This window comes from Chiloscyllium plagiosum, chromosome 18, assembly GCF_004010195.1.
Source record: "Chiloscyllium plagiosum isolate BGI_BamShark_2017 chromosome 18, ASM401019v2, whole genome shotgun sequence".
NCBI classification, from domain to species: domain Eukaryota; kingdom Metazoa; phylum Chordata; class Chondrichthyes; order Orectolobiformes; family Hemiscylliidae; genus Chiloscyllium; species Chiloscyllium plagiosum.
In genome coordinates this window covers 19,911,439-19,928,425 of record NC_057727.1, presented here as the reverse complement: position 1 = coordinate 19,928,425, position 16,987 = coordinate 19,911,439, and the positions used below count along the sequence as shown (strand labels likewise).

Sequence of the window (16,987 nt, the reverse complement as noted above, 5' to 3'; positions counted from 1 at the left end):
TACCCAAGGTTACTACCGGAAGTGAGGGAAGAGATTGCTGTGCCTTTGGCGATGATCTTTGCACCCTCACTGTCCACTAGAGTAGTACTAGACGATTGGAGGGTGGAAAATATTAGGCCCTTTTTCAAGAAAGGGAACAGGGACAACCATGAGAATTACAGATCAGTCAGTCTTATGTCAGTGGTGGGCAAATTATTGGAGAAGATTCTGAGAGACAGGATTTATGATCATTTGGAAAAGCATAGTTTGATTAAGAGATAGTCAGCATGGTTTTGTGAGGGACACTTCACGTCTCACAAGTCTTACTGAATTCTTTGAGGATGTGACAAAACACATTGATGAAGATAGAGCAGTGGATCTTGTGTACATGGATTTTAGCATGGTGTTTGATAAGACTCCCCATGGTAGGCTCATTCAGAAAATAAGGAGACATGGGATACTGGGAAATTTGGCTGTTTGGATACAGAATTGGCTGGCCCATAGAAGTCAGAGGGTGGTAGATGGAAAATATTCAGCCTGGAGCTCGGAGACCAGTGGTGTTCCGCAGGGACTGTTCTGGGACCACTTCTCTTTGTGAATCATATAAATGACTTGGATGAGGAAGTGGAAGGATGGGGGTTAGTAAGTTTTCTGATGACACCAAGGCTGGTGGAGTTTTGGAAATTGTGGAGGGCTGTTGTAGGTTTCAATGGGACATTGACAAGTTGCAGAGCTGGGCTGAGAAGTAGCAGATGGATTTCAATCTGGAAAAATGTGAAATGATTCATTTTGGAAGGTTGAATTTCAATGCAGATTATAGGGTTAAAGGCAGGATGCTTGGCAGTGTGGAGGAACAGAGGAATCTTAGGTCCACATCCATAGAACCTTCAAAGTTGATAGGGTTGTTAAGAAGGCATTTCGCATGTTGGCTTTCATTAGCAGGGAGAATGAGTTTAAGAGCCGCAAGGTTATGCTCCAGGCTCTGTAAAGCCCTGGTTAGACCACACTTGGAATATTGCATTCAGTTCTGGTAGCCTCATTATAGGAAGGATGTGGAAGTTTTAGAGAGGGTGCAGAGGAGATTTACCAGGATGCTGCCTAGACTGCAGGTTATGTCTTATGAAGAAAGATTGAGGGAGCTAGGGTTTTTCTCACTGGAGCGAAGAAGGATGAGAGTTGAGTTGACAGAGGTGTACAAGATGATGACAGGCATAGATAGAGAGGATAACCAGAGACTTTTTTTCTACGGCAGAAATGGCCATCACGAGGGGGCATAATTTTCAGGTGATTGGAGAAAGGTTTAGAGAAGATGTCAGATGTCGGTTCTTTACACAGAGAATGGTGGGTGCATGGAATGCACTGCCATCAGTGTTAGTGGAGTCAGATACATTAGGGACATTTAGGTGACTCTTGGAAAGGCACATGGATGACAGTAAAATGAAGGGTATGTAGGTTAGTTTGATCTTAAGAGTAGGACAAAAAGTTGGCACATCGAGGGCCGAAGGGCCTGTACTGTGCTATACTGTTTTATGTTCTATTTGAAAGTATGGATGTATATGTAAGTAAACAGTGCCATCTGCTGCAAGTTACTTTTGGAAAATTCATTGAAATCACAGCATATTAAATATAGTATTGAATGCATATTATACAATGCCAGAATGCTTTTACAACTTGTAAGAATTTGTCACAACCCAATCTTGAGCTGCGAGGGGTGAGCAAGTTTAAATTCTCGTTCAGTGGATAACTAGTCTGGAAGGGGGTTCGACATTGATTTCTACAATTAAAATTATATGAGGTGACATAGCAAAGTTTGATTGTTGCATGTGTTCAATACCATTAAAAATTCTAGCTAACCTTATCTATTTAGTATCATTCCTGTTTGTGAAAGTGTAGATGGCAAAATGTAAGTCATCATGGATACACAGTGGCTCCTGTGTTTAAATTGAGTTGGTCGCATATTCCAAATTGTTTGCGTCTGAAAACCAAATGGCAATTTTTGTACATCAGATTCCCTACATTACATTAGATTCCCTACAGTGTGGAAATTGGCCCTTCAGTCCAACAAGTCCACAACGACTCTCTGAAGAGTAACCCACCCAGACCTATTTCCCTCTGACTAATGCCCTTAACACTATGGGCAATTTAGTATGGGCAATTTAGTATGGCCAATTCACCTGACCTGAAAATCTTTGGACTGTGGGAGAAAACCAGAGCACCTGGAAGAACCCCACACAGACACGGGAAGAATGTGCAAACTCCACACAGTCGCCCAAGGCTGGAATCGAACCCAGGTCCCTGGCGCTGTGAGGAAGCAGTGCTAACCACTGAGCCACTGTGCTGCCCTAATTCAAGGGAAAAATTATAGACTTGGATTTTTTTTTCATCTATCCTGATGATTATGTCATACAGTGTAAGACTTAGAAGCAAACCTGAAGATTTGGAATAGAATCAGGCCATTCAGCCCATCACATCTGCTCTGCCATTCGATCAGAGCTGATATGTTCATAGAATCTCTACAGAGTGGACTTATGCCATTCAGCACATTGAGTCTATGCCGACCCTTTGAACACTGTCTCTTCCACACCCACTCCCTTACCCTATCCTCTGTAACTCTGCATATCTTATGGCTCAACCAACTCGCCTGATACTATGGCCAATCCACCTAATCTGCACATCTTTGGACTGTGGGAGGAAACTGAACAGCTCAGGAAACCCACACAGACAGGGCGAGAACGTGCAAACACGAGGGTGGAATCGAACCTGGGTCTTTGGTGTTTGAGGCAGCAGTGTTAACCACTGAGCCACCATGCCGCACCATATTTTCTGTTTCTCAACCACATTCTCCTGCCTTCTCCCTATAATCCTTGATCCTATTACAAATCAAGAATTAATCTGTCTTAAATACATTTAAAGATTTGGCCCCCACAGTCCGCTAAGGCAATGAGCTTCACGGATTAAACGCCTTCTGGCTAAAGAAATCCATTCTTATTTCAGTTCAAAAGATTCGTCCTTCACTGAAGATGTACCTTGGGTCCGAGTCTCTCTTACTCATGGAATCATCTTCTCGATGTCCGCTCTATCCAGGCCTCCCAGTATTCTGTCAATGTCAATCAGAATCCATCCCTCTACCTCCATTCTTCTAAACTCCATCGAGTAAAGATGAAGAATCCTCATTATGACAAATCCTTCATTCCCAGGATATTCTTGCAAACCTCCTCTATACACCTTCCAAGGATAGCAAATCCTTCCTTATATACAGGGTCCCCAATTGATCACAAAATTCTAAATTTAGTCTGACCCGAGCCTCATATTGCTTCAGCAGTGCATCTCTGTTCTTGTATTCTAACCCTCCTGAAGTGAGTGCTAACTTGCATTTGCCTTCATACCTACCTACATGTTAACCTTAAGACAGTCCTGCACTTGGACTCCACAGTCTCTTTGTACTTCAAATTCCCAAAGCCTTTCCTCATTTATAAAATAGACTATGCCTGCATTCTTCCTACTGAAGTGCATAATCTCACACTTGGCTACATTGTGTTACGTTGTGTTCTATTGTCCATTTCATTGGCCTCTCATCTAGCATGGCCACATCTTTCAATAGCCTTTCCCCCTTCTCAACACAACCTGTCCCTCCACATATCTTTGTGTCATCGGCCAACTTAGCAACAACGCCATCAGTTACTTCTTCCAGATCTTTAATATATAACGTGAATAGTTGTGGCCCCAACAATAACCTCTGTGGTTACAATAACGCTTCCATCCTGAAAAGCATGCTTTAACCCTGCTTTCTGCCAGTCAACCAATCCTCTATCCATTGCAATACTTTGTCCCCAACACCATGGACTCATCTCATTTAACAGTCTCTAGATTAGAGTGGTGCTAGAAAAGCACAGAAAGTCAGGCAGCATCCAAAGAGCAGGAAGATCGACGTTTCAGACAAAAGCCCTTCCTGATGAAGGGCTTTTGCTCGAAACATCAATTTTCCTGCTCCTCGGATGCTGCTTGACCTGCTGTGCTTTTCCAGCATCACTCTAATCTAGACTCTGATCCCCAGCATCTGCAGTTCTTACTTTTGCCACATCGTATTTAACAGCCGACTGTGCAGCACCTTATTCAATGTCTTCAGGAAATCCTAACTGATCACATCCATGGGCTCTCCTTGTTCTATCTTGCTTATTATCTCCTCAATGAATTCTAACAGATTCGTCAGGCATGACTTCCACTTGTCAAAGCTGTGCTAACTCAGCAATATTTTATCATGCACTTCCAAGTACTCCGCAATCTCACCCTTCATAATGGATTCTAAAATCTGACCAACAACCGGCATCAGGTTAACCAGCCTATAATTTCCTGTTGTTTACTTCCCTCCCTTCTTAAACAGGGGTGTTACATTTGCAGTTTTCCAGTCCTTTTGGACCCTCCCTGACTCCAGTGATTCCAAAATGATCACCATCAATACCTCCACAATTTCCTCAACTACCTTCTGTTGAACTCTGGGGAGTAGCCCATCTGGTCCAGGTAATTTCAGACCTTTCAGCCTCTCCAACACCTTTTCCTAATAATGAATACTACACTCATCCCTGCCCCCTGACTCTATTAAAGTTCCGGAATGCTGCTGGCATCTTCCACTGTGAAAACTAATGTCAGTTCCTCTGCCATTTCTTTGTTTCCTATCACTAGTCCCAATTTCCAACTGTCCAATATCCACTCTTGCCTCTCTCTTTCCTTTTTAGACAACTAAAAACTCTTGCCACCTTCTTTCATATTATTAACTAACTTACTCACATATTTCATCTTCACAGCCCTTATTGATTTTTAAGTTATCGTCTGGTGGTTTTTAAAGGGTTCCCATTAATCTTGACCACACTGTATGCCTTTTCTTTTGCTTTAATGCTGACCCTCAGTTCCCTTCTCAGCCATGGTTGCCTCATCTTCACCCATTCCTGATGAAGGGCTAATGCTTGAAATGTCGATTGTCCTGCTCCTCGGATGCTGCCTGACCTGCTTTACTTTTCCAGCACCAAACTCTTGACTCTGATCTCATGCATCTGCAGTCCTCACTCTCTCTCCTCGTCTTCCCCTGCGTATGCTTCTTCTTCTTTGGGATGAATTTCTGCTCTGCCGCCCAAATTAGCCCCAGAAACACCTGCCAGTGCTGCTCCACTGTCTTCTATGCTAGACTCCCCTTCCAATCAAATCTGGCCAGCTTCTCTCTCAGTCTTTGTAATTACCTTTACTCAATTGAAATAACGTTGTATCTGATTCCAGCTTCAGCCTCTCAAATAGGAAGGTAAATCCTATTCTATTATGGTCACTGTCCCAAAGGGTCTCATTTATCTTAAAGCTCCTAATCACGTCTGCCTCATTACACATCGCCAAACCTGTACCCTAGTGGGCTCTACCACACACTACTCCAAAAATAACATCTCGTAAGTATTCTGCTCAACGGCCAAACTGATTTTTCCAGTTCACCTGCACATTGAAGACCCCCATGATTATTATAAAAGTGTCTTTCTTACATTCCTTTTTTTCAGATTTATGCTCTTCCCCACATCCTGACTACTGTTGCAAGGCCTGTACATGATTCCCATCAGGGTCTTTATTCCTTTGCATTTCCTGAAATCTACCCACATAGATTCAATGCTTTCCAATTATATCACTTCTTGCTGTCAATTTAATTTCATTTCTTACTAGCACAGCAACCCCAAATCCTCTGCCCTTCTGTCTGTCCTCTCAATAGGACAAGTATACTTGGATAGTTAATTCCCATTTTAATCCCCGTGAATAATATACATACCTGAACCTCCATTAGTTCAAATTCAAGGTCAAACTGCAGTGAATGACTGTAGCCTGACAGTCTGTATTGTTTTCTTTTGTCATTACCTGAAAATAAATTTAATAGGATGAAAACACTTCATTAAAAACGTCAAGCAAATTTTCAGTACCAAACTGTGAATGACAATTTTTATTCCAATATTTTGGGATGTGAACTTGAAACTTCACATTCAGTTTCAAAACAGACTTGGCATGAAGGTGATTGAATCTAAGGCCACGCTCCGCCCACAAGTGCCGAGTCCTGCCAAAAAGTAGCTTACCTCCTGATGTAACAATGAAACAGTTCTACTTCTCACCATCACACACATCTTAGCTTGTTAAGATTAAAAGCTTATGCTGATTCATATCAGATTATGAAATATTTTTCTGCTGCATATCTCCATTCACAAGGGTCAAAGTTGACAATATCATTTTACACAGAGCTCTTATTGCTGTTCTGAGAGGAGTTGATAGTGTCAAACAGAGCTGGCCCCAACGTGTGGTTCACTGTGGTTCCTCTACCAAAGTTCAACTGCCAACCAATCAGCACTCTCCTCTCATACAATGTGAATGTTGGCTTTCCCCTTGAATTTATGTATATTTTCCAATCAACCTGTTCAGTGACATTATTACAAACCTCTGGAGAAGGCAGGACTTGTACCAACGCCAACTGGGCCAGAGGTATGGACAATACCACTGCACTGCATGTGTACTTCCTCTTCAACTTATATTCTTGTGAAATGATCCAATAATTGTCAAATGAAAAATTAACATTTTTCAGAAAGACCCAAGTTCCGTGCAATAAAATGTGAATTTAGAAGTCCTTTTTCCTCTCTCATTATTTTGACTTATTTGTTCTAAAATAGATATTCATCTCCGAGAGAATGTCAAACCTTTTACTTGAAACAGATGTCTTTAATCCTCCAACAGGTTGACTACATAAATGTCGATATAGAATCCTTGAGTCATAGAGCTGTACAGCATGGAAACAGTCTCTTCAGTCCAACTCAGCCATGCCAACCAAATATTATAAATTAATCTAGTCCCATTTGCCAGTGTTTGGCCCATATCCCTCTAAACGTACAACCTGAACCTCAACCTGAGCTACAAATCTTCTCAAAAATCACCCTTCCTATTCATCAACCCACCAAGATGCCTTTTAAATGTTGTAATTGTACCCTCCTCCACCACTTCTTCTGGCAGCTCATTCCATACATACTCGACCCTCTGCATGAAAAAGTTGCCCCTTAGGTCCTTTTAAATTTTTCCCTCTCACCTCAAGCCGATGTCCTCTAGTTTTGGACTCCCTCATCCAAGGAAAATACCTTGTCTATTTACTCTACCCATGTCCCTCATGATTTTATAAACCTCCATAAGGTTACCCTCAGCTTCCAACGCTCCAGGGAAAATAGCCCCAGCCTATTCAGCCTCTTCCCATAGCTCAAAGTCTCCAACCCTGACCCACATCCTTATAAATCCTTTCTGAATCCTTTCAAGTTTCACAACATTCTTCCTGAACTGCACGCAGTGTTCCAAAAGTGGCCTAACCAATGTCCTGTACAGCCACAACATGACCTTCCAACTCTTATACTCTAAGCACTGACCAATAAAGGCAAGCAAACCAAATGCCTTATTCACATCCTGTCAACCTGGACTCCACGTGCAAGAAACTAAAAACTTGCAAGGTCTCTTTCTTCAGCAGAACTCCCCAGGACTTTATCATTAAGTGTCTAAGTCCTGTCCCTGATTTGCCTTTCCAAAATGCAGCACCTCTTATTTATCTAAAGATCGAACTATTTTTCTTCCTTTCTAAAAGTTTATTTACTTGCCCATTTATGTTCCTCAGTATGGTATGTGGGAGGCACACACAATTTGAGAGCTCCAGATGAAGCTACCTTCATGTTTCTCCAGAATCATACACGCTGAACCATGTGTTTTGCTGGAGCATGTGACTCTCCCTCCATCACCGCAGGCAATGGCATATCCTTCCAAAGATTTTCTTCCAAAGCTAACAGCTTTCCTCCCGAACATCTCCGATGTGTCCTCAGTTTTGTCAAGAATTGTATCTCTTAGATAAATCGAGACTTGCAGAATTTTCCTTTACAGTGCCTCCCACTTCCCTACTCTCTGCATGCAACACTTCCTTGTTATTAAAAGCTTGCTCCACCTTACGTTGGAGCTCATAATCGTAAATTATAAATCATAATTTTGACATCCATCTTCTGGGAACCACATACATGTAATGCAATTTACCTTTTCCTACTGTTGTCATGATGCATTTGGTGAAGCCAATGCCAGTTAACTGAGTTAGCAACGCAATCTGAGATTCTGCCTGATCAATTTGTGCTTCTAAATCAGTATTTGAGCATTTCCATGATTCATGATTTCGCACATTGAACTGTTCTCGTTGCATATCGCTAAAAAAAAGAGAAAAGAAATCAAATTCATAGAAGTCAATGGTCCAACTTTAGCCATTGGGACCAATGTTATCCGTGATCTACACATACACTGTAATTTGGCTGCACTTTGGATATCATAGTTTGGCTCTGATAATTTTTGCAAGTTTTTACTGGGGCCGTAGAGAAGAGCTGGGGGCAGTATGGGTCAGGGTGTAACAAGCAGTGAAGCGGGGACTGGGGACAGCAAGGAAAGGGAAGAATAAGAGTGCATTGGGCCCAGGCACAGAGAGCTGAGGACACAAGGAGGAGAGTGAAATGAATGCAAAGAGTGGAGGGCAGAGGGGAGTGAGGAGATAGGGAATGTAAGAGGAGGAGGGTGAAATGCTAGTGAAGAAGGAGGTGCATATAATGAGTATAGATGCTTTCGGGAATCAGGAGAGCAGATGGGTCAGGAAATGCTGTGAGAGAAAGGTGATGCGAGAGTATTGATGGTCAGGTGGAGGGACTGAGAGATGGCAGGATTGGGAAGCAGACAGAAAGTGGCTAAGGTGGTCAAGGAAGGAACCCTTTTGCAGAGATGGGAGACTGAGAATGAGGAAAGAGATGGATCAAAGAAGGGAGGGGCAGTGACAAAAGGACAGAGAGCCAGGAAGTGGAGGGCCAAAGGCTCAGAGTAGAGGATTGATGGGACAGTGGGTGGATAGTGTGGGGTGGTGGGTGAGTAATTTGGACAATGTGAATGTGGGCAAGCAGAGAGACAATGGCGAGGGGTGCAAAAAAAGGGAAAAGGGGTGGGAGTAGAGTGGAAAAACTGGGAGATTTATGAAGGGTTGTCAGGGTGCAGACAGGGACTGACAGAAAAAAAATGAGTGCAGGGACTTGCCATGTTATGTTCTGTCAATAAATCATCATGGCAACAACTTCAGCAATTGATTGGTATTGTTGAGGCCATGCCCTGTGTATATGTCAAAATCGTGCACTCAGTATATTAATCAGAAAATATCTGCAAATATTACCATTTCATTGACATCCTGAATATGACAGTATTTCGATGTGTCTATTTTCCCCTTCCTATTTTTATTTGGTCTCCCATTATTATTTTCTAAATAAGACAAATCTTCTTCCCAGAATCCCATTAACCATGTTCTTTTCATTACTTATATTTGTAAAAGTGAATAAAGTTAATTGTAAAAGCCCTAAATTTAAAAATTAATCCAACAAAATAAACTACAGGTATCATCTTGACAAAATAAGAAAAGTTTTGAAATTTTGTCTTTTAACTTACATTGTTTTCAGAAACGATCCCATATAACTTTGACTGTTTTGAGATTGTTGCTCTAGTAGTCTAATCTCTTCTTGTAAAGAATGAATCTCATCTTGATAAGTCTGATGCTGCAACTTGTCCATGAGTTTTTCTGTACTAAAGTAATAAATTATTACATTATTCATAATAATTTCTTTCAAAGTGATAAGCTCTTTAAATGTAAACTAAGTAGTACTGAAAAAATATGCATGGGTGTCTGCATTGGTTCATTGGTTACACTCTCAGAATCTAAATCAGAGGTTCAGGAATCCTTCCAGCAGCTTGAGCACATAATGCAACCTAATACAGGTAGACAATCCTTTATCCGAAAAGCTCCAAAGTCTGAAGGTTTTTTTGTGAAATTTTTTTCTCATTAACAACGTTGTTTGGTGTGCAAACAGCAGGACTGGCAGCTTAATGTTCCAGGTTACAAATGCTACAGGAAGGATAGAAAGGGAGGCAAGAGAGGCGGGGTAATAGCATTTTTGATAAGGGATTACAGCTGTGCAGAGGGACGATATTCCTGGAAATATATCCGGGGACGTTATTTGGGTGGAACTGAGAAATAAGAGAGGGGTGATCACCTTATTGGGATCACCTTATTGGGATCACTAAATACTCAGAGGGAAATTGAAAAAAAAACTTGTAAGGAGATCTCAGCTATCTGGAAAAATAATAGGGTGGTTATGGTAGGGGATTCTAACTTTCCAAACATAGACTAGGACTGCCATAGTGTTAAGGGTTTAGATGGAGAGTAATTTGTTAAGTGTGTACAAGAAAAATTTCTGATTCAGTATGTGGATATACCTACTAGAGAAGGTGCAAAACTTGACCTACTATTGGGAAATAAGGCAGGGCAGGTGCCTGAGGTGTCAGTGGGGAAGCACTTTGGGGCCAGCAACCATACTTCTATTAGATTTAAAATAGTGATGGACCAGATCTAAAAGTTGAAGTGCTAAATTGGAGAAAGGTCAATTTTGACGGTAATGGCAAGAATTTTCGAAAGCTGATAGGGGGTAGATGTTTGCAGGTAAAGGGACAGCTGGAAAATTGGAAGCCTTCAGAAATGAGATAATGAGAATCCAGAGAAAGTATATTCTTGTTAGGGTAAAAGGAAAGGCTGGTAGGTATAGGAAATGCTGGATGACTAAAGAAATTGAGGGTTTGGTTAAGAAAAAGAAGGGGGTATATGTAGGGTATAAGCAGGATAGATCGCGTGAATCCTTAGAAGAGTATAAAGGAAGTAGGAATATACTTAAGAGGGAAATCAGGAGGGCAAAAAGGGGACATGAGATAGCTTTGGCAAATAGAATTAAGGAGAATCCAAAAGGTTATTACAAATACATTAAGGACAAAAGGGTAACTAGGGAGAGAATAGGGCCCCTCAAAGATCAGCAAGGCAGCCTTTGTGTGGAGCTGCAGAAAATGAGTGAGATATTAAACGAGTATTTCGCATCAGTTTTTACTGTGGGAAAGGATATGGAAGATATAGACTGCAGGGAAATAGATGGGGACATCTTGCAAAATGTCCATATTACAGAGGAGGAAGTGCTGGATGTCTTGAAAGGGGTAAAGGTGGATAAATCCCCAGGACCTGATCAGGAGTACCCTAGAACTCTGTGGGAAGCTAGAGAAGTGATTGCTGGGCCTCTTACGGAGCTATTTGTAGCATTGATAATCACAGTGAGGTGCCGGAAGACTGGAGGTTGGCTAACGTGGTGCCAATGTTTAAGAGGGGCGGTAAGGACAAGCCAGGGAACTATAGACCGGTGAGCCTGACCTCGGTGGTGGGCAAGTTGTTGGAGGGAATCCTGAGGGACAGGATGTACGTGTACTTGGAAAGGCAAGGATTGATTAGGGATAGTCAACATGGCTTTGTGCATGGGAAATCATGACTGAGTTTTTTGAAGAAGTAACAAAGAGGATTGATGAGAGCAGAGCAGTAGGTGTGACCTATATGGACTTCAGTAAGGCATTCGACAAGGTTCCCCATGGGAGATTGGTTACCAAGGTTACATCTCACAGAATACAGGGAGAACTAGCCATTTGGATACAGAACTGGCTCAAAGGGAGAAGACAGAGGGTGGTGATGGAGGGTTGTTTTTCAGACTGAAGGCCTGTGACCAGTGGAGTGCCACAAGGATCGGTGCTGGGTCCACAACTTTTTGTCATTTATATAAATGATTTGGATGCGAGCATAAGAGGTACAGTTACTAAGTTTGCAGATGAGACCAAGATTGGAGGTGCAGTGGACAGCGAAGAGGGTTACCTCAGATTACAGCAGGATCTTGACCAGATGGGCCAATGGGCTGAGAAGTGGCAGATGGAGTTTAATTCAGATAAATGCAAGGTGCTGCATTTTGGGAAAGCAAGTCTTAGCAGGACTTATACACTTAATGGTAAGGTGCTAGGGAGTGTTGCTGAACAAAGAGACCTTGGAGTGCAGGTTCATAGTGGAGTCGCAGGTAGATAGGATAGTGAGGAAAGCGTTTGGTATGCTTTCCTTTATTGGTCAGAGTATTGAGTACAGGAATTGGGAGGACATGTTACAGCTGTACAGGACATTGGTTCGGCCACTGTTGGAATATTGCATGCAATTCTGGTCTCCTTCCTATCGGAAAGATGTTGTGAAACTTGAAAGGGTTCAGAAAAGATTTACAAGGATGTTGCCAGGGTTGGAGGATTTGAGCTATAGGGAGAGGCTGGGGCTGTTTTCCCTGGAGCATTGGAGGCTGAGGGGTGACTTGATAGAGGTTTACAAAATTATGAGGGGCGTGGATAGGGTAAATAGACAAAGTCTTTTCCCTAGGGTCGGGGAGTCCAGAACTGGAGCGCATAGGGTTAGGGTGAGAGGGGAAAGATATAAAAGAGACCTAAGGGGCAACCTTTTCACATAGAGGGTGGAATGTGTATGGAATGAGCTGCCAGAGGAAGTGGTGGAGGCTCGTACAATTGCAACATTTAAGAAGAATTTGGATGGATATATGAATAGGAAGGGTTTGGAGGGATATGGGCCGAGTGCTGGCAGGTGGAACTAAATGGGGTTGGGATATCTGGTCGGCATGGACGGATTGGACCAAAGGGTCTATTTCTATGCTGTACATCTCTATGACTCTATGAGTTAACGCAAGTCGACACCCACTCAATGTGTGTCACTCAGATGTGACGTGTAAGGAGATGGCCCAACACGGGCAGGCCTCAATTCACTCTCAAGGCCCATTTTGCCGAGTGAGTCTGCTCCTCTGCTAAGATTTTTAAAATTCCACCATCAAACTGTCACTTATTCTAAAATTCAAAAAATTCTGAATTCCGAAACCAGCTGGTCCCGAGCATTTCAGATCGAGGATTGTGCACCTGTACTTCAATGCAGCACTGAAGGAGTGCTGCACTGTCAGAGATGCTGTCCTCGAAAAGCTGCGCATTCTATTGCCCTCTCATAGCATCACTACAGTACAGATAGAGGCCAATTTTACAAGGATTAGATTAGATTACAGTGTGGAAACAGGCCCTTCGGCCTAACAAGTCCACACCAACCCGCAACCCACCCCTACCTCTACATTTACCCCTTACCTAACACTACGGGCAATTTAGCATGGCCAATTCACCTGACCTGCACATCTTTGGACTGTGGGAGGAAACCGGAGCACCCGGAGGAAACCCACGCAGACACGGGGAGAACTTGCAAACTCCACACAGTCAGTCACCTGAGGCGGGAATTGAACCCGGGTCTCTGGTGCTGTGAGGCAGCAGTGCTAGCCACTGTGCCACCGTGCCGCCCAGGATGTTGCAAGGGTTAGAGGATTTGAGCTATAGGGAGAGGCTGAACAGGCTGGGGCTGTTTTCCCTGGAGCATCGGAGCCTGAGGGGTGACCTTGTAGAGATTTACAAAATGATGAGGGGCATGGATAGGATAAATAGACAAAGTCTTTTCCGTGGGGTTGGGGAGTCCAGAACTAGAGGGCGTAGGTTTAGGGTGAGAGGGGAAAGATATAAAAGAGACCTAAGGGGCAACTTTTTCACGCAGAGGGTGGTACATGTATGGAATGAGCTGCCAGAGGATGTGGTGGAGGCTGGTACAATTGCAACATTTAAGAGGCATTTGGATGGATATATGAATAGGAAGAATTTGGAGGGATATGGGCCAGGTGCTGGCAGGTGGAACTAGATTGGGTTGGGAATCTGCTCGGCGTGGACAGGTTGGACCGAAGAGTCTGTTTCCATGCTGTACATCCCTATGATTCTATGAGTGTATACCAACCCTCCAAAGAGCATCCCACCCTGATCTACACTCCACCAACCATATTTCCATAACCCCACATTTACTATGGCTAATCGACATAATTTGCACATCTTTGGACATTATGGAGCCATTTAGCATGGCCAATCCACCTAACTTTGGACTGTGGGAGGAAACTGGAACACACAGTGGAAACCCATGCAGTCACAGGGAGAATATGCAAACTCCATACAGTCACACAAGGTTGAAATTGAACCCAGGACCCTGATACCGTGAGGCAGTAGTGCTAACCACCGTGCTGCTCTCAGGTGAGCACAAATTATTCCATATACTGTCCAGGGAAAAGCATGGGAGTTCTTTATATCTTGGGCAATATTTATCCTGTGTTCAATCCTGTGACAATCATAAAGAATCATAAACACAAATTGTTGGAGAAACTTAGCCGGTCTGGAAAAATCTATAGAGAGAAAGCAAAGTTAACATTTTGAGTCCAGACACCTTTCTCCAGAATGTTCTGCCCAAAACATTAAATCTGCTCTTTCCATAAATGCTGCCAAACTTTTTGAGTGCCTCCAGCAATTTGTTTTTGTTTCAGATCTTCAGCATGTGCAGTTTTTTTTGTTTTATACTACAATAAGAACATCTGGTCATTTATATCAGAAACAAAATCAGAAATTGTTGGAAAACCTCAGAAGGTCTGGCAGTATCTCAGAACCATAGAATTATAGAGATGTACAGCATGGAAACAGACCCTTCAGTCCAACTGGTCCATACCAACCAAAATCATAAACTAATCCCATCCCATTTGCCAGCATTTGGCCCATTTGGAGGTAGTTTGGGCTGAGGTTTGGAATAGGAAAGGTGAGGTCACCCTGTTAGGAGTCTTTTACAGGCCTCCTAATAGTCCTAGAATCATTGAAGAAAGGATAGGGAAGGTGATTCAGGAGATGAGTGACAGAAATAGGATCGTTGTTATGGGGGACTTTAACTTTCCGGATATTGATTGGGAAAGCTATAGCTCAAATTCGTTAGATGGGTCAGTGTTTGTTCAATGTGTGCAGGAGAGTTTCCTGACACAATATGTAGACAGGCCAACAAGAGGTGAGGCCATACTGGATTTGGTTCTGGGTAACGAACCAGGCCAGGTGTTAGAATTAAAGGTAGGTGAGCACTTTGGGGATAGTGACCATAATTCGGTGATTTTTACTCTCGTGATGGAGAGGGATAAGTGTGTACTACAGGGCAAGAGTTATAGCTGGGGTCAGGGAAATTATGATGCGGTGAGGCATGACTTAGGATGTGTGGCTTGGAAAAGTAGACTCCAAGGCAAGAGTGTAAATGATATGTGGAGCTTGTTCAAGGAGCAACTATTGAGTGTCCTTGATAATTATGTACCTGTCAGGCAGGAAGGAAAGGGTCGTGCGAGGGAGCCGTGGTTTAATAAGGAATTGGAATCCCTTGTTAAATGGAAGAGGGCAGCCTATCTCAAGATGAGACGTGAAGGTTCAATTAGGGCAATTGAGAGTTATAGGGTAGCCAGGAAGGACCTGAAGAGAGAGCTAAAAGCAGCAAGGAGGGGACATGAAAGGTCCTTAGTAGATAGGATTAGGGAAAACCCTAAGGCTTTCTATAGGTATGTTAGGAATAAAAGAATGACTAGGGTAGGAATAGGTCCAGTCAAGGATAGTAGGGGGAAGTTGCGTGTGGAGGCGGAAGAGATTGGGGAGACACTGAATGAATACTTTTCTTCAGTATTCACTCAGGAACAGGGCATTGTTGTCGATGAGAATACTGAGGCACAAATAAGTAGAATGGATGGCTTTGAGGTATGTAGAGAAGAGGTATTGGAAATCCTGGAAAAGGTGAAAATAGATAAGTCCCCTGGGCCTGATGGCATTTATCCTAGGATTCTCTGGGAAGCAAGGGAGGAGATTGCAGAGCCATTGGCCTTGATTTTTATGTCCTCTTTGTCTACAGGAGTAGTCCCAGAAGACTGGAGGATAGCAAATGTGGTACCCTTGTTCTTGAAGATTTTTGTTCATTTGAAGTGTTTCATGTTTAGATACTCCAGAGAAGACAGCTTCAAGCTCCTCAATCTCTCCTGCCAGGGCAATGCTGCTGTTAGTATTCAATTCACTGGTGCATGTTACTGGCTGCTTCGTGGACTGGAACTGACAATTGAGACTGAAAGGTTACTGTATAAAATATCTTCAATGTTATTGCCAGACGTGAGTGGTTTTAGGAAAATGACCTTGACTTACGGGCATTGAGTGTCAGAGCACTTCCTGTTGTGGGGCATCCTGTTTAGATTCAATCTATTGATATCTATTAGAACTGACTTGCAGTGGCTCAAAGTGGTCAGAGCATTATGGCTGTCATCGAAGCTGGTAACAAACTTCCCATGGTTTCAAAATCGTAAATGATAGAGTAGGTACGAGGTCTGATGACACTGTTGGAGTACTGATGTTGTTGTTAATCACATTAACTCGGCAGGAGTTGACTGAATTTATATTGTCTCTTTCTGAATCTCAAGATGTCTCTCTGGGCAATATGTCTCCAATAAACAGCAATGTGACAATGCACAGGGATCATCTGTTTTGATTTAAATTGGAGTCCAGCCTTGGTCAACAGCCAGTGTGGAGTTTGCACATTCCCCTATGATTGTGTGGGCCCCCTCCAGGTGCTCTGGTTTCCTTGCACAGTTCAAATATTTGTGGGTTAGGTGGGTCATTTGTGCGAAATTGTCCACAGTGTCCAGGATTGTGCAGAATAGGTGGATCAGCCATGGGAAATGCAGTGGTACAAGGATGGAGTGCTCCAGGTGGGATGCTCTTTGGATGGTTGGTGGGGTTTGATGGGTCAATTCTCTCATGCCACACTGTTGGGATTCTATTCTATGATTGAGGATAAAGGCTATTCTATGATTGAGGATAAAGCAGGGTGTCCTTGGAGAAGGAGCATGTGGTATGTATCAATGCTCTCGATGCCTTTAGATGGGGTACTGGGCTAATGGTCGGATACTTGGTAGTGTGGATGAGCAGAGGGATCTTGGTGTCCATGTACACAGATCTCTGAAAGTTGCCACCCAGGTAAATAGTGCGGTGAGGAAGGCATATGGCGTACTGGCTTTTATTGGTAGAGGAATTGAGTTCCGGAGTCCTGAGGTCATGATGCAGTTGTATAAGACTCTGGTGCGGCCGCATCTGGAATATTGTGTGCAGTTTTGGTCGCCATACTATAGGAAGGATGTGGAGG

The 16,987-nt window shown here is 43.0% G+C and overlaps 1 protein-coding gene across 1 annotated transcript in view; it reads right to left on the bottom strand.

The window, feature by feature from the left end:
• LOC122559251 (centromere protein P-like) overlaps positions 1-12,863 on the bottom strand; it is a 15,624-nt gene extending 2,761 nt beyond the window's left edge. The window contains exons 1-4 of the mRNA XM_043708632.1: positions 12,850-12,863; positions 9,478-9,607; positions 8,047-8,210; positions 5,777-5,862 (exon numbers count right to left, since the gene is read on the bottom strand). Coding sequence (XP_043564567.1) covers positions 5,777-5,862; positions 8,047-8,210; positions 9,478-9,599 — 372 coding nt within the window. The 5' untranslated portion in view covers positions 9,600-9,607; positions 12,850-12,863. The remainder of the gene's footprint in view (positions 1-5,776; positions 5,863-8,046; positions 8,211-9,477; positions 9,608-12,849) is intronic.
• Positions 12,864-16,987: the final 4,124 nt, after the last annotated feature.